General features: G+C 39.8%; 1 protein-coding gene across 6 annotated transcripts in view; it reads left to right on the plus strand.

The window, feature by feature from the left end:
* The window catches only part of LOC146470904 (serine/threonine-protein kinase 31-like), a 101,161-nt gene extending 88,122 nt beyond the window's left edge, over window positions 1-13,039 (plus strand). For 3 of the 6 annotated variants that reach the window (XM_085121398.1, XM_085121396.1, XM_085121399.1), the window contains exons 20-34: window positions 807-896; window positions 1,635-1,766; window positions 2,327-2,424; window positions 2,865-2,898; window positions 3,436-3,561; window positions 3,668-3,703; window positions 3,973-4,041; window positions 4,963-5,043; window positions 6,293-6,424; window positions 8,330-8,443; window positions 9,303-9,380; window positions 11,041-11,196; window positions 11,566-11,616; window positions 11,726-11,776; window positions 12,051-13,039. In XM_085121398.1, coding sequence (XP_084977524.1) covers window positions 807-896; window positions 1,635-1,766; window positions 2,327-2,424; window positions 2,865-2,898; window positions 3,436-3,561; window positions 3,668-3,703; window positions 3,973-4,041; window positions 4,963-5,043; window positions 6,293-6,424; window positions 8,330-8,443; window positions 9,303-9,380; window positions 11,041-11,196; window positions 11,566-11,616; window positions 11,726-11,776; window positions 12,051-12,101 — 1,299 coding nt within the window. In that variant the 3' untranslated portion in view covers window positions 12,102-13,039. The remainder of the gene's footprint in view (window positions 1-806; window positions 897-1,634; window positions 1,767-2,326; window positions 2,425-2,864; window positions 2,899-3,435; window positions 3,562-3,667; window positions 3,704-3,972; window positions 4,042-4,962; window positions 5,044-6,292; window positions 6,425-8,329; window positions 8,444-9,302; window positions 9,381-11,040; window positions 11,197-11,565; window positions 11,617-11,725; window positions 11,777-12,050) is intronic. The other 3 variants (XM_085121401.1, XM_085121402.1, XM_085121400.1) reach the window with 2 other exon arrangements.
* Window positions 13,040-25,338: the final 12,299 nt, after the last annotated feature.

The following is a 25,338-nucleotide window of genomic DNA, read 5'->3' on the forward strand; positions in this document are numbered from 1 at the left end:
ATGTGTGCAATTCAGTTGAAGGGCTGAGAGGATAATTCAACCTATATTGCTTCATAGATTTCTTTTTGTTGTTTTGAGTCTGATTCACCAGTTTCTTTAATGTGGCCTTCCTTCAATCCCTTCAGCAAATGTTGCCTTTTATGTTTTATCCATTGCTTTGCACTTCGTTTTGTGATGAAAACAAATCTTCCCCATAATCATGGGTTTTTTAACAGCAAATGAACAACAAAAAAGCGAAGAGAGGGCGGGACAACATTTTGTAAAGGAAATGAGGGTCACAAAAAATATGCAAAAAATCGGCAAAACTGAGCCAAAACAAACGACGAAATGTAATCAAAAAGGCTCTGTAGTTCTGTTATGCCCAGAGCTCTTCAATATTTATTATGAACAAAAGCCTAATGTTGTTAGATAACCATTCTAAGCTATTCTAAGCAAACTAAGGTTCAGGGGCAAATCTGCACTGGCTTATTTTAAAGCCAGTTTTTTTTTATGACCATGCACATAATTGAACTGTCAAGTACAGTGAAACCCCGTTTTATGGACACCCGCTTAATATGGACACTTGTTATTACAGACAGTTTTCTTGGTCCCCCTTCTCCACACATTCTCCTTAAAATTAACCCGCTTAATAAGGACACTGTAATATGGACACTTTTTCTGGTCCCATGTCCGTAACAACAGGGTTTGACTGTACATGTACTTTAAAGGAAGGCAGGTTTGCAAGGTACTGTGCAAATTTAAATGATCAACATAACTTATGGACTGAACCATATAACTTCCTCTACTTTTAATCTTGATTCTTGTAGGAAAAAAGCCAACAAGATGTCACAGAAGTCAGAAAGAAGGTTAATGAGTGTACAGATGCCATCACTACAGCATTGGCAAGTTTGCAGTCGGTAAGGCTTTGTGAATTCTCTCGTAGTTTTTAATTTTCTTAACAAAAGTTTTCTATTCATTAAAAGGGAGATTTGAACAGGTCGTTCAACATTGTTGAAAGCTTGTTGAAAACGTGTTGAATCAAATTTAAATTGGTTTAAACTTCATTCAACATTGATTTGACGTGTCCTTTGCACTTGAAAATGTTAAATGGTGTTGAAGCCGTTTGAACACTCCATTCAACATTTGTCCAACATTGCCCAACGTCCATTCACTTTTGTTGAATGAATGTTGGTCAAATGTTGAAACTGTTTAAATGGGTCTAAAATAGCAATCATCTACATATTACAATAAATAAATTATTATACCCCAGCTACCTTAAGACTCCCAAGGAAAATGGAAAGTTTTCAATGATAGTGTGGGGTTTAACTGTACACCATGGTACAAACATCCGTCTTGTCAGTGCTCACAGTCTGTACGACTATTTATACAACTGGCCATTCTCACTTTTTGTTGCTGTTTCTTCTCAGTGAGTGATTGGTTTTGGAACCGTAGGCCTTGCTGGTGCAAGTTTTCCTCTTAATAAAAGAAACTGAGCTTACCACTGATCACAAAAATGGCCCATTTGAGTTTTGAAGGGCTATATGATGTTGTGTGATGAGGAAGTTAATTTCCAGGGAACATCATGTTAATTACTGTTCTTTTAATAATTCTGAAATGGCATTTTCGTTTTGGTTCATTTTGTTGACTGCCAACAGGTGCTGAAGTTGTCAACAGACAGTAGTGATGCAGGTGATAAGCACATAGCATTTGGTGACCTTGATGATATGATTGCTGCCTTGTCCTCTGCCGCACAAGAAGAGATAGACAAGTCCAAGGTACAACATAAGGTTCTGTATTCTGTGTGGTATCCTTTTCACAGTTAGATTCATTTCTTTAGCTTTGACCTTTTCACTCCAAAAAGTATAGATGAGTGGAAGTGTCTCCCCCGAGGAGATTGTTAATGGACATTCTTTAGAAAAATCCTAGAATCTTAGAATGTTGGATCTCACAGGTTTTCTATCTCCAGTTTCCCATCTTGTGCAGAGTTGTATCTCGCCGGAAGTGAAATTTCATTTTTTTTAGGCCTCAAATGCAGAGAAGAAAAATCATTAGGGGGAATTTTGTCGATTTTCTTGGGAGAACAGCATGAAGATTTGATCAAGCAAATGCAATTTCTGTCATTTACAGTTTCAGTTTCATGGGAGTTTGAATATAGTGAAACATTATTGAGCAAACTCCCACTGATTACTAGCTGGAGGGATAAAATGCTGGCGAATAAAGTGTTGTGGGGAAATGTTCCCAATTTCATCTTTGGAACATTCAAAGAATTCCACAACTTTTGTCTGAATTTTTGATAGAATCCCACATTGAATTTTTTATTTTTTATTTTGGCTGTTATTGTTTTCAGATATCAGAGGATAAACAAGCAAAGCAGATAGCTGATTTGGCAAAGACAGCTCTCACTGCTGAACATAGAAGAGAAATGGCAGATATTCAAGCACTGAGGTAAAATAGAAGTACATTCATTGATGGAAGGGCTTCAGTTTAGAGAGGATTAAGTGGTGTTTTTTACCAAAGTGAATAGGAAACTTGCCCAGTTTTCCTTGCAATGCAGTTATTTCTACCTCAAAACAGTGCAGCGACAAAATGCATACACTGTACATATTTGTTTATTTATTTATTTATTGTTTGGCAAGATGGTACATGAAGTTACATTAAATAAGAAAAGAAATATAAAAGCATAACTTAAGTTGATTCAGCTCTTGCAGGACAAGAAACGTAAACCATTGCTTGTATCATATTAGCATACATGTATAATGTTATCTTGTATAGATGTACAGCTGTAGTGTAATGTTTGAATAACTATTTAAACTTAGTTTTGAGTAGCATTTGCACTGCAGTAACCATATTTGTATATGATTGTTGTTTTCTGAATCTTTTATTAGAGACCACTTGGTGACAAAGTACAAAAACCTTCAGGTTGGTTTAATGTACAGTTAACTGTAAGAGTACTGTGTTAATCACTGATTGTTTGTCTTGCAACTGCTTATCTTTGCATATACTGCGATTTTCTCTCTTTTATCAATTTTTGAATTTCTTCTCTTTCACTTCCAAAGTGATTTTACCAGAAAATGCTTGGATGTGTGAGTTGAAAGAGAAAAAAACTGAAGAAAAGGAAGGAAAACAGAATCCAAATTGGGAGTTGAACCATGACCTCCCACTCACCCAATGGTTGATGCAAGGGAACTGTCCCCTCCCCCCCTCACCCCACCCTCCTTTATGCCCAGAGGGAAGAATATTGTTTTCGATTCTGAAACACTTTTACATACTCTTGACTCCACCTTTGTAAGTGCGAGGTGTCCAACCACAGTCAGTAGTTGCCATATCTCAGAGTTCTTAATAAGTGAACTGTGGTCAAGTGGTTTACATGATGTAGTTGAATTTATATCATCATTTTCATTCCTTGCTTTAAAATATATTTGTTCATCGTATTATTTGCTGTACTTGTTACCACAGGCCGATATAATTCCTTGGCTTGGATCTAAACCTGATGTGAAGAAGATTGGTGAAGTAAGAAGAGTTATCAAAAGTCTGCGCTCAAGGCTACGTCACAGGCTGGCAGACAAAAAAGACTTGGAAGAGGTTGGTTGAAAGTGTTCAGGGAGAGAACTCGGTTGACCCTTCAAACCCCACAGTGCCTGCTCTAATTTGATCATTTTTGCCCCTTTGCTTTTGTTTTCATGTTCAGGGTGATGAGCTGGAAAGTCCTGAAGAACTCCAAAAGGTATTTACTTTGATGAGAATGTGATTGGTTCCCTTACGATGAATCTAAATCTCCTGGCGTATCTTTTTGCTATCGACTTTGCGTCCTTTTGACTTTGCGTCCTTTGATTATCTCGCCATGTAGTCATACTATAATCATACTTAGGCTGAGGCCAAATAACATGTAAGCTTTCTAGTTTCTTTTAAGTCTCCTCACCACTTTTTCATGTGCCGTGTTGTAACTTCTTTGGTGCGACCTTTAACTGGGAAAATACTGTGGTTTGTTTATAGGTGGAGAGTGACATTTCAGACATCTACCTACATCTTCACGAAAGTTTTGAGGAAGAAAGTGAATGTTTGGTAAATCTGTACCCTCCTTATGTAAATATTTTATGATGACTGCATGCAACATTAGTTAGCGCCAATACATGAATGTGAGTCTTAATTTGCTCATAGGGCCTATCGCGTAAAAAGAGTTTAAATGACATGAAACAAAGATGTTTAGTGGGTGTAGTTAACAGAAATTTGAAAATAGGGAAAGGAGCGTGCATAAAATACGCTGAAATGACCTATCCAATGTGGGGCACAGAATTTTGCTAAGGAAGAATATGATCCTATTACAAAGAGATAAGACGTTTGAATATCTTTTTGTACCGTGATCATTTGAAATCGTTTGAAGTTGACTAGCTACAAACCAGATCTTAATTTGTGTATCAGAAGAAAAAATAGTTGCCTTCGGTTTCTTTTGTGAAAGTGGATCCTTTAAAACCTACAAAGCGGATCTACGAAGTTATCATAGACCAATTTCTAGGATAAGCCCTGAAACCCAGGCGAGGGCCTTGTTGTTGAAAGCCCGACAAAGCTAATCCTGGGTTAACATGAATTTTGATTCAAGTTTAATTACCAGTTGATGAAGATTCTTCAAAAAGATTTTTGTCGCATAGTTTTGACTTAGACGTTTCTTTACCATTAGCTTGAAATTACCCTTATAATTCTCACATTGTCACGTTTCATGTTCATTTTGTTGTCACCATTTATCATAATTAGCATTTTTGTCTACTTATTATAAATTCAACTTCCAACGCTCTGTATATTAACCAATTGAAGATGACAGAAGTCTCTATCGAAACATGTTTGTAAACTTAAAAGTTTTGTCGTTTTCTTCAATATTAAAATTAGCTTTAAAAACATTTTTAACGAGCGAGATGAAAACCTCGGTTTATTTTTAATGGGGATTTAGCATCGAACAACCGGACCTGATGCTTTTGTCTCCTTTACTAGGCTGATTTGGCTAAGTCGGCATCAGAACACTTTCCTGAACTTCCTATAGCTCACCCAGAACTGGGAATTTCAGAATATTTGGTGAGTATGGTAATGATTTCTTTTAAGCGCTCCCCTTTAAAATAGCCCAATTTCGATATATTAAAATTCAGCCTAAAACAATAAACTTCACTGCGAGGCTCCTAGGAATTAACCCAAATAAACTCTACAATTTATTCCCCAGAGCCTCAAAGTGATGTTATTGTTTCAGGCTGAATTTTAATATATCGAAATTGTGCTATTGTCTCCGTAATGAGGGCCCTATTCCATTAAGTTCCCCCCTACACTACTATGGGTCCCTATGGAGTGTCACGTGATTGCTCCTTATGGGTCATTATTTGAATACGCTTCCCTGCTTAGTGAGTTAAGTGGCTGGTTAGGGTAGCTTTCTATATGTATTTACCTCTTAATATCAGTTCTCTACGTACCGTAAGAAGTCGCATTATGTTCAATGAAATTAAAAAATAGTGTCATTCAAATCAATCAGTTTATTTTTGCATGGTGCTAGAATACATTTCAAACAAACTGCCCAGAATAGATGCCTACACAGACAGATGAGAAGGCTTAGTCTCGCGTCGACAAATCTATAAACTACAGTGCCCTGAAATGTAGCTGTCTCTTAGCGCAAAGAGGCGGCTAACATTATATGGCATAGCGAAGACCGATGATTTGCAGGAATTATAGTTCCAGCACATCACTGTCGTCTTCTGTTTAACCAACTTTCGACACTTTACTCAGATGAAGATACATCGGTCGTTTTCAGTTTAGTAGGCAAATAGCGTTTGTGGACGAACAAGTCGTCTAAGACAGAAGTAAAAGTTGTGGGATTTCATTTTCAGTGGACTGGGTCTTTATTTAATAAGACGATCTCATACTTAAAATCAAACGACTTTACGTCCATATTGTAGCCATTTCGTTTCCGCGCTAAAATGACCTGTTCCTCATAGTTAATTAAAAGGCAATGGTTATGAAGCCTGACAAATTTCTTTGTTATATGTTTTTGTTAGCATTTTTGGCATTGACAGTGCTCAGTCGACAAATTAATTTTGAAATGTGTTGGAGCAACTGACCAATGGAAACGTTCGTGTCAAGATATTTAATTGTGGTGTGAACATTCAAACAAAGGATTGTGCACTATCGTGGCCCTTCCGACATAAATTGCAGCACTATTGTTTTCATGGCAAAGTTTCATAACCAGTCCCTCAATTAACTATGATCTTGTGTCATTCTTCTAGTGTGAAATTAGCCAATTTGTTGGTACTAGCCTAATAGTTGTTATTCCGTTATACAGGAGTCAAATGGGCTGGTGAAACCAGGAAGGGAATTGGAACATTATCCACGCCATGATTCTGTTCCATACCTTAGTTACGACAAGTGCTCTGTTATCAACACGGAGTTTGCTGGAAGACCTTGCATATTAAAGGTATACCGTCATGTTATTCACAGGAAACATATGCTGTGACGACGGCGACAAGAACGGCAACGGCAATGAGAAGAACAGAAAGCAAAATCGAAATAGTGGCTCAGTATTTTGATGCATTTCTTTTCATCTTAGGATGTTGAAATGGCCACACAGATTAAGGTTCTAAGGTAAACAGTGAATGCAGGACGCCGGTGAATTATCCTTTCTCTTTTAGAACTTGAACGCAGTCCCGGCGTATTCAGCTTCTAAACACTTCTTCGAACGGGCTTGAACAAATATAAAATTTAATCGTTGATAACTTTAAGTTTTTAAGTGATGTTTCCTACAAAAAAGGCGCAAAAAAAAAAAACAACAAAAAAAAAAACAAAAAAAAAAACAGGCTTAGTGGGCCAGTTATTAAAAGACAGTTTAGACGGTGTTTAACAAAACCACGTTCTAAGCCAATTTTGCTAACGGTCATATCTAAACATTAGGGAGCTTAAGCAACGACGACGGCAACGGCAACGAAAGCTTCACCTGAAAATATAACTATATTTCATTTGTGCTACTTCGCGATTATTTCAACTCGTTCAAATTTTCAATTTTCAAGTTTCATGCAGAGTGGTTTTCAACAATAGGCATTGTTTCATTTGACATGGATTGTTATTCATGTCTGGGGTGAAAACAATAGCTCGCCAGCTCTGAACGCGCCATTTTCAAATAAAACTACGACCAACAATTTTCAAACTGAAAAACATAAAGGTTCCTCGTGACCAATTTTCGAAATTAAAACGGATTCTTTTCAAGGAAAGACTCGTCTGCCATTTGCCGTGCGTGAAAGTCTAGTAGATATGTTAGTTTTCCGAAAATAGTTCTCCAAAATGACTGTCTATACGAAAATTTGCAAATTTTACTGTATATTCAAGTGGAAAAACATAAAACTTCTACTTTCTCAATTTCATTCTTTTTTAGTGCAAATTGTAGACTAATCCTTGATTTTCAAGAAGCCGTGCGTGAGCCTTGAGATTATCATTTCTGAGACTCGAGAAAGTGAATTTTGTGAACCCTAGTTGCCTAGTTTCGGCCCATTCTTCTCTAATTTATAGCTCTTCAAAGCGCGATCGCATTCGAATTTGCCGCTTCAGTGGCTATGAATTATTCATGAAGTCCAGGCATTCTGCGCGATGTGACAAAAATGGCGAACTATCCAGGAACCAAATTGGTAGGAGTGGCGTACAACGTAAAAAGGAAATGATTAATTCACGGCCGTCGTCCGTTGACATTCTCCACAAAACCTTAAATGTAGTCATTTCACGTTGTTGTTTTGCAGCGGACGGCAAATTGTTTTTGCTCATTCAACCTATTGTTTTGCCGCGTTCTTGTTGCCGTTGCCGTCGTCGTTGCTTAAGCTCCCTAATGCCTACTACCGACGGTAACAAGAAGGCTTGCCGGGCGTTCCATACTAGAAATCTATAAACCACTTATAAACAGATTTAGAGGCCTACTGATTGTTCTAAGCCAGGGGCCAAGTTAGACTCCAATAAGTTGGCCTAATGAGTGTAACTGGGCTTTATTTATGCTTTACAAGGTTTGGTCCAATTCCATTTTTGTTTCAGCCCAGCGTCAACATCAAATAACCTTTTGAGGAAACGTTAATACACAGCTTTGGATTTTCCTTTCTTTTGTTGAGCACCATTACCTTGAATTCAACTTTTCGTCAATCAAATGGCAGATTAACTTTTAAACACAAGTATAAACAGAGAGAAGATTATGGATACAAGTAGTGAGATCAAATTTGCAGTAATAAGTTCAAGAATCCTCTCAAAGAAAGAACTCTTGGATCTTGGAATATTCAGACTGTTACGGGTTTACCCCTGTACTGTCGTCTGGTTGTACTAGTGATTGTACTGTTGTTTTACTCTATAGGAACTTAGTTTGGATAGAGAGATGGGTGACAGTGTAACACTGCAGAACAGAGCTATTAACTTCAGCAGGGTTAATAATCCCTTTCTGGTTCCGCTCCAGGCGTTCTTCGTTAAGGTATTTGGTAGATTTAACTGCTACGTAAACTACAATGTTAGATGCTGTTCATAATTTCAATAAGATATGTCCTTGCTGTAAAATACGATAGTAAAATCACAAACTGCAAGGCAGCGCCTTCTTTTCTGCTCCTACGGCCAAGTTACCAAGATGTTTGGCTTGGCCATGATTCCTACTAATCGTTAAAGCTAAGAGCTAAAGCTATGTGAATGAGTATTTTATTTATTTATTTATTTATTTATTTGTTTATTTATTTATTTATTTATTTATTTATTTATTTATTTATTTATTCACCACGACATACAAGTAGAGTAGAGTAGAGTAGAGATTGCTCTATTAAAATTTCGAAATATTAGTGTTTCTAAAACTTCAATTTCGTAGTGTACAGTATTGACGTCGTCTTGGAATCTTGAATTTAATCTTGTGCAAGTTTTTTTCTGAAGCACTATTCAGAACAGGTATTTTAAATTTACCGTGACTTTATGGCTAGCTGCGCTGAATGCATCTAATTGAGAACTTCTGACATTTTCTTCATCGGCCGACAAAATTCTCGTCCACTGATTCATTCACAATAACCTGCAACAAGTCAACAAGATAGCAAATGCACACCACACATGCACCAAAAATCTAAAACACAACCAGTTTGGATGTGTGTACGTTGGACCGGTCTAACATACTCTTAACAGATCTGTTATAATGTATAGGATAGTAAAGACTCGTGGAGACTCGGAGACCATTGCTGAGGCAAAACGTTGGGAATGACTTTTTTTTCACCATAATTCCGCGTTTCCGTTTGTGCTTGTTCTTTTGTTTATTGAAATGATTACAATTCTTTGCCTTCGTTGCTGTTCTCCGATAGGGAAACAGGGCATTTGTTCAAATGCCTCTATTGATGAAGGTTGAAGAATGGCTAGCATCTAGCGAGTGTTCATCCGAGGTAAGCTAGTTAAGATTGTTCTTTGAAAGATAATTTAGTCTTAACCTCATTGAAACGGGGTGTTTTTGTTTGGGTCTTCTGTAGTCTCTGAACTGTGTCATTAAAACTTTAAGCATGCCTGGTGTGACTTTTTCTGTTTCTGCAAACGGATGGTAGAATTCCGTGATGAGCATTAAGTGTCAGCCTTTTAGTTTAGGAACTGATTTTTCTTCCTTTTGCCATTCTCGTTGTTACACAAGCTTTTAAAATATGTTTGCTTTGCCATGATATCGAGTAAAACCTAGATGTGAAAAGGTATTGAAAAATGGGCTGTTTTCAGGTGGAAAGCTTAAGCAAGACTGCCAGATATCGAGTTACGTTAATTAACAATTATTCGCTGAAGGCGAAGTAAATATTGGTGAATATTCGTCGAGGGGAATATTCACCAATATTTACTGAGCCTGAGGCGAATAATTGTTTTAGTATAATTACTCAGGTGATTATCAGAGAAAAACCTGAAAAACAAGTACCGTCCGAAAAATGTCGATTTTGTTTGCTTGTTTCAAATCGTCACGCGTCAATGAACAGAGACGCGCAGTCTGCCGATCACATGCTCAATCGAAATCACATGCGCAATCGATAAACTGCACACGGCCTCAAGCAGAATGTCAGTATTCTTTAACTGCCGCTTCATTGAGACGAAGCACTGACTTCTGTGAATGAATGTTGGGTTTCTCCGACCCGTTTACCAAAATAGATAGAGATAAACCAGGCTGTTTGGTGTAAAATTCGAGCCGGGATCACAAGTGTTAGCGATAGCATTTTATTGCACAATTTCTTGTTGACATGATGGCTTCGCCGGTTAACGCACGTTTATAAATTGCCCTCGAAGATAAGCTGCTTCAGGTAGGAATTAAGTCATTTGTTGGCTTCACTAAACAAGTACACGGTTGTCACAGATGAAATATTTTGTTGTGAGGCGGTGACTTAAGATGGTGGTCGAGAGTTGCTCGAACCGACAACAAACTACTTTTCTTTTCTCTTCACTGAAACGTAAACTTACAGAGACATTTATTCATCTTGTTTACTTCCGTGCTTTCAAATTCTGTCTTAAACTCGTTTTGTTTGTGAAATCATTCTGTTAGTAAAGAAAATCTTGCTCGAATTTAACGTAAGTCGTTGTCTTCATTTTAAGTCATCGAGATCGACAACATGCAATTTACAAGGGTTTTTTTTTTATTACAATTAGCAAAATTTTCATCTCTTGCCTTCGAAAAGTATCACCTCGGACTTAGCTGCATCTTTAGTGCCTTTCGGAATTGCATTTTCTTTCATCCTACTTACTTCTTTTTCAGAAATCTCAACAAATAGCTAAGCGGCCATTTTGAAAGTTAGTGTTCCTGCTATAATCACCTCGCGCGAGGTGATTATAGCAGGATATGACGCAATAGATCAACAGAATCTCTATAATCACCTGAGTAATTACTAACAGCTGATAACCGAAAAAAAATATTAATAACAATTGATTATGATTAGCGGCTACTTTTAGGCACCGAGTGGATATGTGTAGTAGGGTATTAACAAAGGTATTCCAGGTAGATGCCAGAGCGTAGCGTTAATTACTTCAGTAAATAGTTTTTTTTTTGTGGACTGCAGTACAGCATCCTTTGCACGTTTGCAGGACGTAGCTCGCGTGTTAAGAGATGTCTTTGAAGGCCTACATGCACTGCATACAAACAACGTTTGCCATGGGTGTGTAAACCTTGAGAGTTTCTTAGTGGAGGACGTGGATGGGCAGTTTAGAGGAAGGCTGGGCTTTTATCCTTTCAACAACCCGGTAAGATTGAAGTTGTTGTTTTTGGTGTGAACACTCGCTCGAAGCTGTTTTTTTGCGACAGCTGTCTTACATTCCAATCCTAGCAGTATGCAGGATGTTTGTCCCATGAATCTAGTTTAATGGCCTTAGCTCCCACGAGTCTCCTGTAGCTCAGTTGTAGAGCATTCGAACTAGTAATCGAAAGGTCTTAGGTTCGACTCCTGATAGGAGCCCTCGATATTTGTTATTCCTAGTTTGCCTGTGTCATTACTGAATAATACATCATTCTCAGCTGTCTTATTTATCTTCATTTTTGTTGCACTTCCTGAGCTGTGCGCGTCAGAACCGTATGTTACGTTACAGCAAGTTTCTTGTTCGTCTTTTTTCCAGCAGTGCAGCAAAGCTCAGGATATGAAGCTGTTTGAGAATATAGTTGAAACGGTGGGTTAAACTCTATCTTACATGTTTTTTTCTTGAAATAACAATTTCACGGATTTACGTTTTTTTCCTACTTTTTTTATGATGACATTTTTTGCTTCGTCATTTTCAGTTGAACTTTCCAAACAAGGATCACACGATAACTCTCTCAGAACTGACAGAGGTTTGTAAAGCATTTCATTGTTTACGTCGGACAACAATAACACGCGCGTGACCCACCGCCTTCAAACGAGGCGGATAAAGTTGGTGGACGTCAATCAAAGAAAGTCTTTTGGAATTATTGAATTTTTGACAGAATGTTAAGGTATTGGATCTAAAAACTTGGCTATGAAAGAACTCTCAAATTAAGCAACAATCACCATTTGTAGCTAAGAAAAAACGGCGTGGAAAGACCTTCCATTCATGTTCATTTTAAAGAGTTTTCGTTTTTGATTTAGGAACTACAGAGGCACAAACAACGCCTACTTGAAGCGGAAAGAATGTGTTGAAGTACTTCTACCACTAGAGAGTTTGGAGCATACACTGTATGTACTTCAAAAGAGACGTTTTGCTCTTAAACAGCTGGCGATATTGTTCTTGTTGGATGTATTGAAATGACAGGGATCACTTGATTCTACTTCACCAGAGTTGTGTAATTAAATTTTAACCATGCAAGTTAACTGTGAACACAGTGTCACAGCCGTTCATTCGACGATTTTTTTTACGCAGCAGGACGTCGATTCGCAATGACGATTTTTAGCGCAACGACGTTGCGCAAAAAGTTATATTCATGCCGATGGGTTCGCAGATGGTTTTCAGTGTAATTTGTACGGTGCTTCCACGTTGCCAGGTTTTGAATCAGCTCTAAAAACTTGCCATGTGCTGACGTTCGACAGTTGGCCGGAAAATCTTCCGCTTCCCCATGTAACGTGTCATCAATTTTCAGCCGACATTGTTGAACTAAAAATCATCGTTGCAAATCGTTATGTGTAGCATCACCTCAAGGAAGTAAAAGACGCGCGCACGCAGTCAACAGAACAAGATGAACCAAATCAACTTTGACACGTTTTTTTTTTTTTCGTGGCTATACGGAGTGAGAAAATTGCGTGACAAAGACGGCCAATCACGCCGATACGGATTTTATGGAAATACTTTGGATTGTAAATTTCTTGAAGAACAACTGCGCCGTTGCAGTTTTTATTTAAACGTTGTTACTTTGTTTCTTTCTCGTTGATGTTCTGCTGCAGTTGCAGTTGTTGTGAATTTCGCTGATATCGTTCAGTTAGTTTGATTGTTATTCTTGTTACAAATAAATTATATTTGATATTTTTCGTTGCACTTTTGTATTGGTTTCTGTAGATATTTTCTTTTGACGTTGATATCTTTCATCGCTGAAACTGATACCACTATGCCAATGAGATGTTGATAATAAACGATGTTGTTGTTACTGTTGTTGTTGTTTTGCAAGCGTTGTAAACTAAATGGTTGTTTGTTGTGGAGCTCGTTGCATGCGCACCATATACTGGTCTTTCTTTATATGAATCTCCCACTATGAACTTCATTAGGGACTTCAAGCTAATAACGAAGGAAGCGCCAATGAAAACGGTGATTATCCTAACTGGTTCTCTAATGAAGTTAATCAGGCGTCGTTCATTGGGATATTTCTTTGCTTGTCGTTTTGTTTGTTTGTTTTTGTTTTTGAAGTTCCAGTTTAGCAAGGCCAAGGGGTGGTGGGAGGGGAGTGGAGGGGTTAGAGCGTGCACGTAAAGTATCGACAGTACGCGAAATAACTTAATTTTCGTCGGACTCTGCATCGGTATTTGGTTTGGGCATGGTTAATAGGAGGAATGCATTTAGCTAACGACTGGTTAATATATTCGACTTTCTGTGAAATATTTCTGTATTTTTAATAATTATTGTGCACAAACAAGTAAGAATCAATTTTAAAATGTCACCAATTGTTGCAAAAAATTGTCTCGAACCTGGAAGTCCATGACGTATAGAGTTACAGGGTTCGAAGTCCAGTGGCAAACAATATGAGAATAACCAAAACTTCCCGGAAACATCAATCGCTTTCCATGTTTTTCTATTGTTTTCAGGCTACAGTTGGCTTAAGATAAATATATAAAAATTATCAATCAAATGCAGTGATTTTATGGTTGTCTTATACACGACACAAACAAGAATTCGTGAGCAACTTGTCTCCGGTTACAAAATTATTGAGTAAAATAAGCGCTTTCATTTCGGCGTTCTTGTGTTTCCAGTTACCATTGACCGTTTTCTTCGCACATTTGAGTAGTCATTCCGAACTGGACTAAATTTGCTGCGTCATAAAACACGAGACCTACTGTGAATGCAAAATTGCTTCTCATGGAAGTAGTTTTAAAGTGCCCTCATTTTTTATTTATTTAATCTTCTCACTTGAATCTACACATCACGTAAAGACCTTCTGCGAAAAAATGTTTCGATTTGCAGAAAACGCTTTTCTTTTACAATTATTTTAAGGACGGTGTCTACTTTTGTTACTGCCCATACGTTCTGCGCATCTCGAGATACTCGGGTTTCCTATCCGTGCCTGCTTATACAGGGATATTTTGCGCGGTTTAAAACTATGTGGAGAAAGCAGAACTTAGCAAATGCTCTTAGTATCCAAAAAGAATATTTGGTGTAACCATGCATTCTCCAGAGATAATAAACCTATTTGGAAAAAAAAAACAAAAAAACAAAAACCCAAAAACGGCCATACATTGCTTTGTATTTTACTGGATTTTATAACAATTGTTGCTTAATTATCTCTTCAAAATGCGTGGTTACCCCCAATTTTCTTTTAGGATTTCCATAGCCCTTGCTAAGATCTGCTTCCCCTGTATAGTCATGAAAGGTAAAACCACACATAAATACTTCTTTATTAGTAGGCACCATCCTTAAATCCAGTATTTTTGCGGTCTACCCGTGCGGCTGACTAGGAAGGCCGACGGACGTCATGTGACGCAGATTCAGGAACCAGCGCTAGAGTGTTGCAAACGAAGTGAAAGGAAAATAGCAAATGTTGGTATCTTGTTGTCGGTCTTTGTGTTATATCTGCAATGTGATCGTCTGAAGAGAGCTTGTCTGACACAGAAAGTGAGCAATATGAACAGCCTGGACGAAATTGAAGTCACGTGTTCCTTTATCTACGTCACAGATCCGAGAAGAAAAGAGAGAAAACTAAGTGTCAAGTGGTGATCTAAAATGGCGGCAAATTTGAAGGTTTTCGAAAATAATAAAAAAATTTCGTTTTGTCCAATGGCCAAATTTTTTGCGCAGAACATCTTTATGTGACTGTTGATTCAGGTGAGAAAATAAAACAAAAACTACCACTACTACTGCTGCTGCTGCTGCTGCTGCTACTATGAAACACAAAGCTTGCATGTCCATGTTGTAGCCTCAGGTGGACATGTTTTATTGAAGGCTTGTTTCAGTCAATTTTATGTTACAACTTATGTTGTTGATTAGTTTGCGTTACCTGTGATTTCTTCTAATGCGTGGTTCAATTCTTACGCTTACCACCACTCCCACCAGGTCTACTTTCCGTTGTCAACCCTGCCATCCCACGCTTACCGCAACCTCGTTCTAGGGTGGGGAGGTGAAATACCCTGGAAACGAGGATGGGCTTTCGCAAGCGGAAAGAGACAATATGTGAGAGTTCGTTTGGCCTGAGTAAGCTTTAAATAGAATGAAGAGAAGAACGCAAGCTTTTTTGCTGTACCCATGGACATTTGAACAGCTACGACCGATGCATTAGCTTGTTTTCCATAGCATCGAACCGCAAAAGGTCTTCGAAAGAGAAAAGTTCTTAACTATATCTTCTCTTATAACGATATCAGGATGCCTAAACGACAAATTTTGCCTTTGTTAATCGTTTTTTTGTTTCAGGTTTTGTTTGAGAAAATAGGATTTGAACCAAAGCTGTAAGTTACTGGATGCTAATTTTTCTCCGAGAATTGGCACGAAATGGAAAAGGTGGTCATTAGCCAAAAAGGAAGAAGAGTGCCCTAACAAACACTGCAAGATTTTGAATGTTTCGTCTGACCAACAGTTGATAAGGTAATTTGGCCAGACATGTCCAATATAGACAAACTGATACGGTCTGAAAACACAGCCTTACGATTCGTACGGTTGGATAAACTGATACGGTCTGAAAAAACAGCCTCACGATCCGTACGGATCGTAAAGACAATTTTCGGTCCGTATACAGTCTGACAATTGCATCTCCGGCATTACCTGAGCGACGGGTGAACGGTTTGACGATCCGTACGGTTTGTACAGATCGTAAAGGCACTTTCCGGTCTGTATACGGTCCGTAAAACGTATACAGTCTGACAATTGCATCTCATTTATACCTGAGCGACGGGTGAACGGTTTCAGTTGACGATCCGTACGGTTTGTACAGATCGTGAGGCACCCTTCGGTCCGTATACGGTCCGTAGAACTTATACAGTCTAACAATTGCATCTCATATATTACCTGAGCGACGGGTGAACGGTTTGACGATCCGTACGGTTTGTACAGATCGTAAGGGCACTTTTCAGTTCGTATACGGTCCGTAAACAGAATGTAAGTTGATAAGTAAACAAAATATACCTTGGGGGCTGATGCTGTAAAAATACAACAAACATATGTTTTCTTCGTTCTTTAGTGTGAGAAAGTAAATGATGCGTTTCTTACAAAACATTACAATCGGCTGGGTCCCGCGTTCTTTATGAATGCCGTTATGCGTCAGTACTGGTGGGACGAAATGATAATTGGGTCGATGCGGAAACCTGCATGTTTACCTCGTTTTATCAGCGTGAGCGACCAAATGATGCGTTTCTCGTTTAAACAGAAAATAAACTAGAAGTAAACAAAATATAAACTAGGGGCTGATGTTGTAAAATACAACAAATATATGTTTTCTTCGTTCTTTAATGTACTGAAGAAACTAAATGATGCGTTTCTTACAAAACAAAACCTTACAATCGACTGGAGTTAGGAAACGTGTTTTCCTGACGACTAATGCAGAATACTAAAGAGTAAATTTAGTATTTTATGGAAAACGTACACTGTACGGTAGTATTGGTCAATAACTTTAGTGACATTTGGTGGCTCCTAAAGGAGCCATTGTGAGAGATCATTTTGTAATGACTGTCTTTTACTTCGGTAACCCATTCAGGTACAGACGTTTGTTGGAGTCTGTTATAACAGCACAGGAAAACGTTGTAAACTCGGAAGAAAAGCCTTTTAATGCTTGAGATGTTGACTACGATCCTACATCTTACAACTGACGCTATAACACCTTTCCAGAATAATAAACTACATTGAAACTGCATAAATTACATTGAAGCATGCACGCGAAAGAATTTAACACATTATGACACTCTCTCTTTTATGAAAGAAAAAAGAAACTATACGCGTAAATGACGAAAGAGAGTCCTAAAGCTGTAGCAGTTCATGACTTAGGCACTTAGGCCAAAACATAGTCCTCGAGGTGTTTTGGGACTCGGCGGACGCGTTGAGATCTTCTTAGCTCGGGTGCTTCCACAGGAGCAGCGGGCGAATGAACTTCAGTCGCACCTTGGGACGGAGCTTCGGTCGCAGTTTGGGACGGCAACTCATTGGTTTCAGACACAACACCTTGAGGCTGTGGCTCGTTAGGCAACGCATCTCGAGTGTCAGCTGCAACAGGAGCAGATTCGTAGGTCCTCCTAAGATGAATCCTGTTCCTTCGAAGAACTCCTTGGGGAAGTTCCACTTCATACGACCTTTCGTCCAAACGCTTCTTAACCACACCTTTCTGCCATTCCTTCTTTCCAAACTGCCAAGGCTTAACCCTTACAGGATCGCCTTTCTCCAAAGGATCCAGGTCGCGGGCGCCTCTGTTGTAATAACGAGCTTGCTGTTGCTAGCGTAGGCGAAGCTTGGTACAGGTCATATCTTCATCAGCAACAGACGGCCTTAGCAAACCAGCAGACATGGGTAGAAGACTTCTTGTCCTTCTGTTAAGAAGGCGCTGAGCTGGGCTGATCTGAATTCCCGTAGGCGGTGTATTCCTATGGTCAAGTAGAGCAAGAAACGCATCTGAACTAGCCTTCTTACATTTCACGAGGATCTTCTTTGCCTCCTTCACTGCACTTTCTGCTTTTCCATTGGACTGACTGTGACGAGGACTGCTAGTACGATGATCAAAATCCCACTCTTTTGAGAATGTCAGCAAATCGCGAGACACGAACTGCGGTCCGTTGTCGGTGACAAGCTGTTCTGGAATACCGTGCCTTGCGAAGTGGGCTTTTAGCTTCCTGATTACATGCACTGACGATGTGCTTCTGAGGTGATCAAGTTCGAAAAAATCACTGAAATAGTCAGACGTCACCAGGTAGCTCTTTCCTTCTAACTCAAAAAGGTCAGCTGCAACGTACTGCCAGGGCCGACTTGGCGTCTCGTGACTCCTGAGTGTTTCCTTGGTCTGGCCTCGCTCGTACTCCCTACAGGCTTCGCAGGTTGACACATGATTCTTAATGTCACCTGTCATTCCAGGCCAATAAAGACACTCGCGCGCTCTATTAAGACAACCATTAACTCCCAGGTGTGAGTTGTGAATCCTCCTGAGTAGTTCGCCTCTAGCAGCTTTTGGGACTACCACTCTCTCTCCTTTGAAAATAAGCCCATCTTGAACGGACATTTCGTCTCTCATGTTGAAATACGGAGACACAACAGGTGGCAGGGCACTCTTATCTTCAGGCCAGCCCTGCTGAATAACGGCCTTTAAAGCTTGAAGGGACTCGTCCTTCTCTGTCTCACGCTGGATCTGCAGAAGCCTCGCTTCAGATATTGGTAGATAGTTCACCATGTTGATAGCTTCAAATTCCGCCTCAACTTGTGTACACGAAGGAAGATACGCTCTGGAAAGTGTGTCCGCCAAGAACATTCTGTTCCCTCGCTGGTATCGAATTTCTAAGTCGTACTTCTGCAGACGGATCATCATCCCTTGCAACCTCTTAGGAGCGCGGTGAAGCGGCTTCTTAACGATTGACTCTAAAGGCTTGTGATCAGTGTGGACGATAGTCCTTCTGCCAAACGTGTAATCATTGAACTTCTCCACTGAGAAAACAATCGCTAGCATTTCTTTCTCAATCTGTGCATAGCGGGATTCAACTTCTGTCAAGGCTCTGCTAGCGTACGCAATGGGATGCCCGTTTTGCATTAAGGCTGCTCCCAGACCACTTTGACTGCTATCACACTGGATTTCAAGCACCTCACCGGACCTGTAGTACGCCAAAACGGGTGCAGATACAATGAGACTCTTGACATCATTCCATGCTTTTTCTTGCAGATCATCCCAACACCACACCGCATCTTTATGGGTAAGATCACGGAGAGGCTTCATAACATCTGACAGATGAGGAAGAAAGCGACTAAGGTAGTTAACCATTCCATTTAGCCGGAGTATGTCGTCTCGCTTCTCTGGGCGTGGCATCTCCACGATCGCCCTTACTTTCCCAGGATCTGGTTTTAAGCCCACGGTGGTTAGCAAATGTCCATGGAATGGAACCTCCTTACACTTAAATTCTAGCTTCTGACCGTTGAGCTTGATGCCCTTCTGCTGACACTTGCTCATGAACACCTCCAGATTGCTGTCATGATCGGCCTCATTCGTACCATGGATCAGAACATCATCTGCGATACACTTAACACCAGGAAGACCATTTAGCTCTTGGTGGAGACGCTTCTGAAATATCTCACCCGAAACGCTGAGACCAAAGGGTAAACGAAGCCAACGATACCTCCCATATGGTGTAGCGAAGGTTGTGAGCATGCTAGATTCATGATCTAGCTCCAAATGCCAAAAGGCTGACGCTAAATCGACTTTAGTGAACACACGTGCATCTGTGAGATCAGGCAGCAGATCATCAATGACAGGGATTTGGTAGTGTTCTCTCTTCAAAGCAACATTTAAAGGTTTCGGATCGATGCAAATACGCAGCTCACCAGACTTCTTTACAGCAACCGCTATCTGACTAACCCACTCGGTCGGTTCTTCTACAGGAGCAATGACCTTTAGACCTTCCAGCCTTTTCAGTTCCTCCTTAAACTTCTCCCGAATAGACACAGGCACTTTCCGGGCCGGAAGAATTACAGGCTTAGCGTCAGGATCAACTTGGAGATGCACTTTTCCAGGAAGTGTTCCAAGGCCCGCCTTATCGAAAACATCTGGATACTTGTCTATCAAACCACCGCTCACCTTCTCCACAACATGTACGAAATTCTCCTTGTGAATAGTCAACAACTTCATCTTCTCCGTTGTGTTTAAACCAAGCAAAGGTGTCAGATTTTCTTTAATGATCAAGAACCTGACCTTGAACTTCTCATTGTTCCTGGGATTCACGACTAACATAGCACAGGTGCCAACGGGCTTAACCTTGGTACAATTCCACATAACCAAAGTTTGCGAACACGGAGCGAGCTCCTCGCCTTCGGCATATCTGAGCCGTTGCACCGAGGCTTGAACCGGAATTTCCTTCATCTCCTGGCATCGTAGACGGTTTACGTTGTCGACGAAGAACAGAGAGTTAAACACACGCTGCCACCATGTTATAACAGCACAGGAAAACGTTGTAAACTCGGAAGAAAAGCCTTTTAATACTTGAGATGTTGACTACGATCCTACATCTTACAACTGACGCTATAACACCTTTCCAGAATAATAAACTACATTGAAACTGCATAAATTACATTGAAGCATGCACGCGAAAGAATTTAACACATTATGACAGAGTCTACAACAGATGGCTTTTCTGCTCGGCATTGTTGAGGACAAAATCGACTTGTCTTGCCCTCTTTTCTGCTTTAACTCTTGATTCCGCCCAGTGCTGCGCCAGCATTATCCATCTATCTTCTGATAAGTCTTGGCTCACAACCGTTACCAATGAGAAAGAGAGCCAACTTGAAGGTTTCGGTATCACCGATAGGTTTTCTCCAGAATATGAGCCGCATTTCTTTTGGCCACGATTTCAATGGAAAGAATGCGTCCCCGTCAATTATTCTGGCCTTCCTTCTTTCCTCCACTACTTCTGCTCGTGACAGTAAACGAGTTTCTTCTCGAGACAGACTTAACGTTGCCATCATGCGTCCTTTTGAAAAGAGCGCTATGAAAGCGGCAATCCTGCATCATGGTTTAAATACTCTCAATTACAATTTTGTCACCTTCCCTCGACAGAAAGGCGCTGATTGTTTGGATCAACAATTATTCAATGTAATCGCACTAGCTATTGTTAGTAAATTTGCCGCAAACAATTGGCCCGAGTCTATTCAAAAGGGTTCCCATCAACAGTATGAGATCCGAAGTCTACAAGCCGTTCGGTTTGCTGTTAGGTTGGCATAAGACGGAGTTTTTTTAATCCGCTTTATCAGCGCGCTGGCCAACACAAGTTTGATATAAGATGCCTAATTGAAAAAAGAAACCTCTGAATTTCACCTCCTTTTCTTCAATGTTCTTTCCTTTTATTTAATAAACAAAGGACTCGCGTTGCCCGGTTGTCCAATTTCTTAAAATAACAGTATTTATACCCTTAGCTTACGCACTTACAACTGCGAAAATAAAGGACACAACTTTCCTTTAATTATTTTTAAATTTCAACCGATCATGCTAAACTGTATAAGCCTCTGGCCAAGTATCATACGAACATCCGAGGACTGTATACGGACTCACATAAGACGTTTAAATATCCTAAGTGTCCCAAATGATATGCAATTTACGGACCGTATACGGACCGAAAAGTGACGGGTGTACATACTTTCACATATTATGTGATTGTTTCAACATACAGAACGAGTAAAAAATCGCCAACTTTGCAATATGTAAATTACAGTAAAAGAATTATATATTACAGATCGAAACTTGCGGCGAGATTTTGATCGGTAATAGATAATTTGTTTTTTACATATTGCAAAGTTGGCGAATTTTTACTCGTTCTGTATATTGAAACAATCGCATAATATCTGTTTGTCTGATCACCGAAAAGTGACTTTACGATCTGTACAGACCGTACGGATCGTCAAACCGTACAAGCCCCTCTCTGAGATAGGAAGCGGAAATTTTCTAAGTGTCCTTCATGAGATGCAATTTACGGACCGTATACGGACCGAAAAGTGCCTTTACGATCTGTACAGACCGTACGGATCGTCAAACCGTACAAGCCCCTCTCTCAGATAAGAAGCGAAAATATTCTAAGTGTCCTTTATGAGATGCAATTTACGGACCGTATACGGACCAAAAAGTGCCTTTACGATCTGTGCAGACCGTACGGATCGTAAAGCCGTTTTTTCAGACCGTATCAGTTTGTCTATATTGGACAACCCTCAATTTGGCCACCGTAAAGAGATTCTAATGGTGACGTTTCGAGCGTTAATCCATCGCTCTGACCAAGGGCTAACGCTCGAAACGTCAGCACTCGAATTATTATCAACTCTGTTGATAAAACCAAACATTTGGTTTCGCTCCCCCCCGCAGCACTACAGTTTATTTAGAAGCTTATTCCCTTAGCTGTAAGATTCTGCGCTAGTTTTTGCATTTCTTATAGAAATTTGAGCCACCTTCCTTGATGCTGGGTACAAAACTGTTTCCTTTTTTAAAACAGCATCGCTAAGGCCTGAGGGTACAAAGTTTAGTTGAGCTAGTATCTTCACCACCCATTACGAGCCTCCTTTGCACGACCCGTTTCACTTGTTTTCCTTATTTTGCGCGCATAATAGATTAATCTGATGAAACTGAATTCAGTGATAGACTAGAAGAGACGGCTGTCAGATTTAATAAACATGTAGCGACCTAGGACGCAGTGAAAGTCTACTGTAAGTACGACGTCACGCAGAGATTTAATCTTTGTGGTTCCTTGAGGCGTCTGTAATCTCATTCAATATGACAGAGAATGAACGGCTCATGTTATTCTCACTTCTTTCTTTGCGATCTGGACAGTGTTTTTGAATATCGTAACTCGATACAAAATTACCGCATTACTCCTCATATAAGAAGATGGCGAGGATAAATTCGAATTAAATAAGTCTGTGGCCTGCCAGTGCTTATGTACGTACCGTCTAATGAGAGGTACCAAGCAATTGTTGATCATACCGATCAAAAAAAAAAAAAAAAAAAAAAAATATATATACCTTTAATTATATAAAAGGGACGCGTCGGCAAATTACCAAGATTGTGTGACGCTTTGCTTGGCCGCGTACTTTGTTTTGTAATGAATCAACAAGATCGATTTGCGCGAATTTCGCTGCAATTGTATGATGAAAAAAGTATTAGCCTGAATTTCGTACGATGCGTCCTGTGCACAAAGCTCGGAAACTAATCGCCATCCTTTTTGACCGGGCCTTTAGATCTACTAGTTGTACATTCACTTCCGGAACACAACATTCCCAGCTAACGTTTCTATTGTTTTGCGATAAGCCGCTGGCTTTTCAAATTTGGATAATAACTATCACTGTGTGGAAACGCGGGCACATATACAAGCATCTCGCGTAATTATATTACGGCACTGTTTAGCGGGAACGAGAAGGAAGCGCGCCCTTCCGAAATTGTGACCGATCATGCCACGAAAGTCGCGTGGAAGTTCATTAGAGAAAAAAAAAAGGAAGATGCTCAAAGCAAGAAATAAAAGGAAGCGATTCCTAAGAGCCGCTAATGAAAGCGAAGCCGGACAGAACCTGAGAGACGTATTCTTCTGCTTTGAAATTGGCGCGTGTTAATTACGCGAAATGGTAGGCATTGAAACAAAGGAAATACAAGGGACAGAACCAAGGTAAGTCTCGCTTAGTCAAGAAGACGTAAGTTATCACAGAAGAGCATTTGCCTAGACAACCACAATTTTGAATATTCACGCTTAACATAAACGCGACCAACATGATCTTGCATTGTGCATCATCCGGGTTATTGTTCCGGGGGTAGGCGCCATAATATTCATAGTGTAGCAGAGCGGCCCTTAAAATTTATACGCCTGAACTTACAATGAAATGGAACAATCCATACTCACTTTCAGAACAGGGGGCACGACAAATTCACTTTGTGCTCGAAATGTCCAAATTGTAGATGTATTTTCACACCAGACAAAACCATAATGAGGGGACTATATAGAACACTTTTATCAGTGAGGTCAGTATTTTACAAAAAAGCAATAAAAAACACGCAACTATATAGCTGGTGAAGTAATGAAGGAAGTGACTATGAAGCAAACTCGTAAAAATAATTAAATGCAAAATAAAAAAATGCACAGCCAATGTCGTGGTTGATATCGGTGTCATGGTCTTGTGTAACAAAACAAATAACGCTAATACAGCAACTCAGCCTTTAATTTTTTATCCATCAGAACGGCGGGTGACGCACCTGATACGCTCTGATGTAACGTAAAAAACGCTAATACAGCAACTCAGCCTTTAATTTTTTATCCATCAGAACGGCGGGTGTCCCACCTGATACGGTCTGATGTAACGTAAAAAACGCTAATACAGCAATTCAGCCTTTAATTTTTTATCCATCAGAACGGTGGGTGTCCCACCTGATACGGTCTGATGTAACGTAAAAAACGCTAATACAGCAACTCAGCCTTTAATTTTTTATCCATCAGAACGGCGGGTGACCCACCTGATACGGTCTGATGTAACGTAAAAAACGCTAATACAGCAACTCAGCCTTTAATTTTTTATCCATCAGAACGGCGGGTGTCCCACCTGATACGGTCTGATGTAACGTAAAAAACGCTAATACAGCAATTCAGCCTTTAATTTTTTATCCATCAGAACGGTGGGTGTCCCACCTGATACGGTCTGATGTAACGTAAAAAACGCTAATACAGCAACTCAGCCTTTAATTTTTTATCCATCAGAACGGCGGGTGACCCACCTGATACGGTCTGATGTAACGTAAAAAACGCTAATACAGCAACTCAGCCTTTAATTTTTTATCCATCAGAACGGCGGGTGTCCCACCTGATACGTTCTGATGTAACGTAAAAAACGCTAATACAGCAATTCAGCCTTTAATTTTTTATCCATCAGAACGGCGGGTGTCCCACCTGATACGGTCTGATGTAACGTAAAAAACGCTAATACAGCAACTCAGCCTTTAATTTTTTATCCATCAGAACGGCGGGTGACCCACCTGAAACGGTCTGATGTAACGTAAAAAAACGCTAATACAGAAACACAGCCTTTAATTTTAAATGGTATGATGTGACAATGCAGTCACCAGTGTGGCCAGGCATCGGTCAATTGATATCGATCAGAATGGTGGATACCCCCCCCTTCCCCCCTTACATACACGCTCTAAAATAAAATGAAGTAATTTATTTCCACAAGACTGAAGGTTGTTATCCTTGTACAGTTTACTATAGCGTCGTTAATATGATGGAACAAGACAGAGGTATGCATATGCATGTACATGTCTATTCTTTTCTTCTCACAACTCCTGTCGCGCGTGACTTGTAGTGCGCGTTTTCCTCGCGTTTTGCGCTCGCCCGCGAAACACACACGAAAAATAACGCTTGTTCTGCGGGGCCAGTCTGGTGTTTCCTCTATGGAAAAGTACGTGTGCATTTTGCTTTCGTCTAAAAGTTAACTTTTTTTCCGGTGCAAATATCGTACTCAATTTTCGGGTTCTTTTAGCCTCTTCGAAAAATCGCGAGACAATTAGTGTATCTGGTATCGCAGATTATAAGTGAAGAGAGACAACTAGTC

This window comes from Pavona decussata, unplaced genomic scaffold, assembly GCF_977016875.1.
Source record: "Pavona decussata unplaced genomic scaffold, jaPavDecu1.1 SCAFFOLD_109, whole genome shotgun sequence".
Taxonomy (NCBI): Eukaryota; Metazoa; Cnidaria; class Anthozoa; order Scleractinia; family Agariciidae; genus Pavona; species Pavona decussata.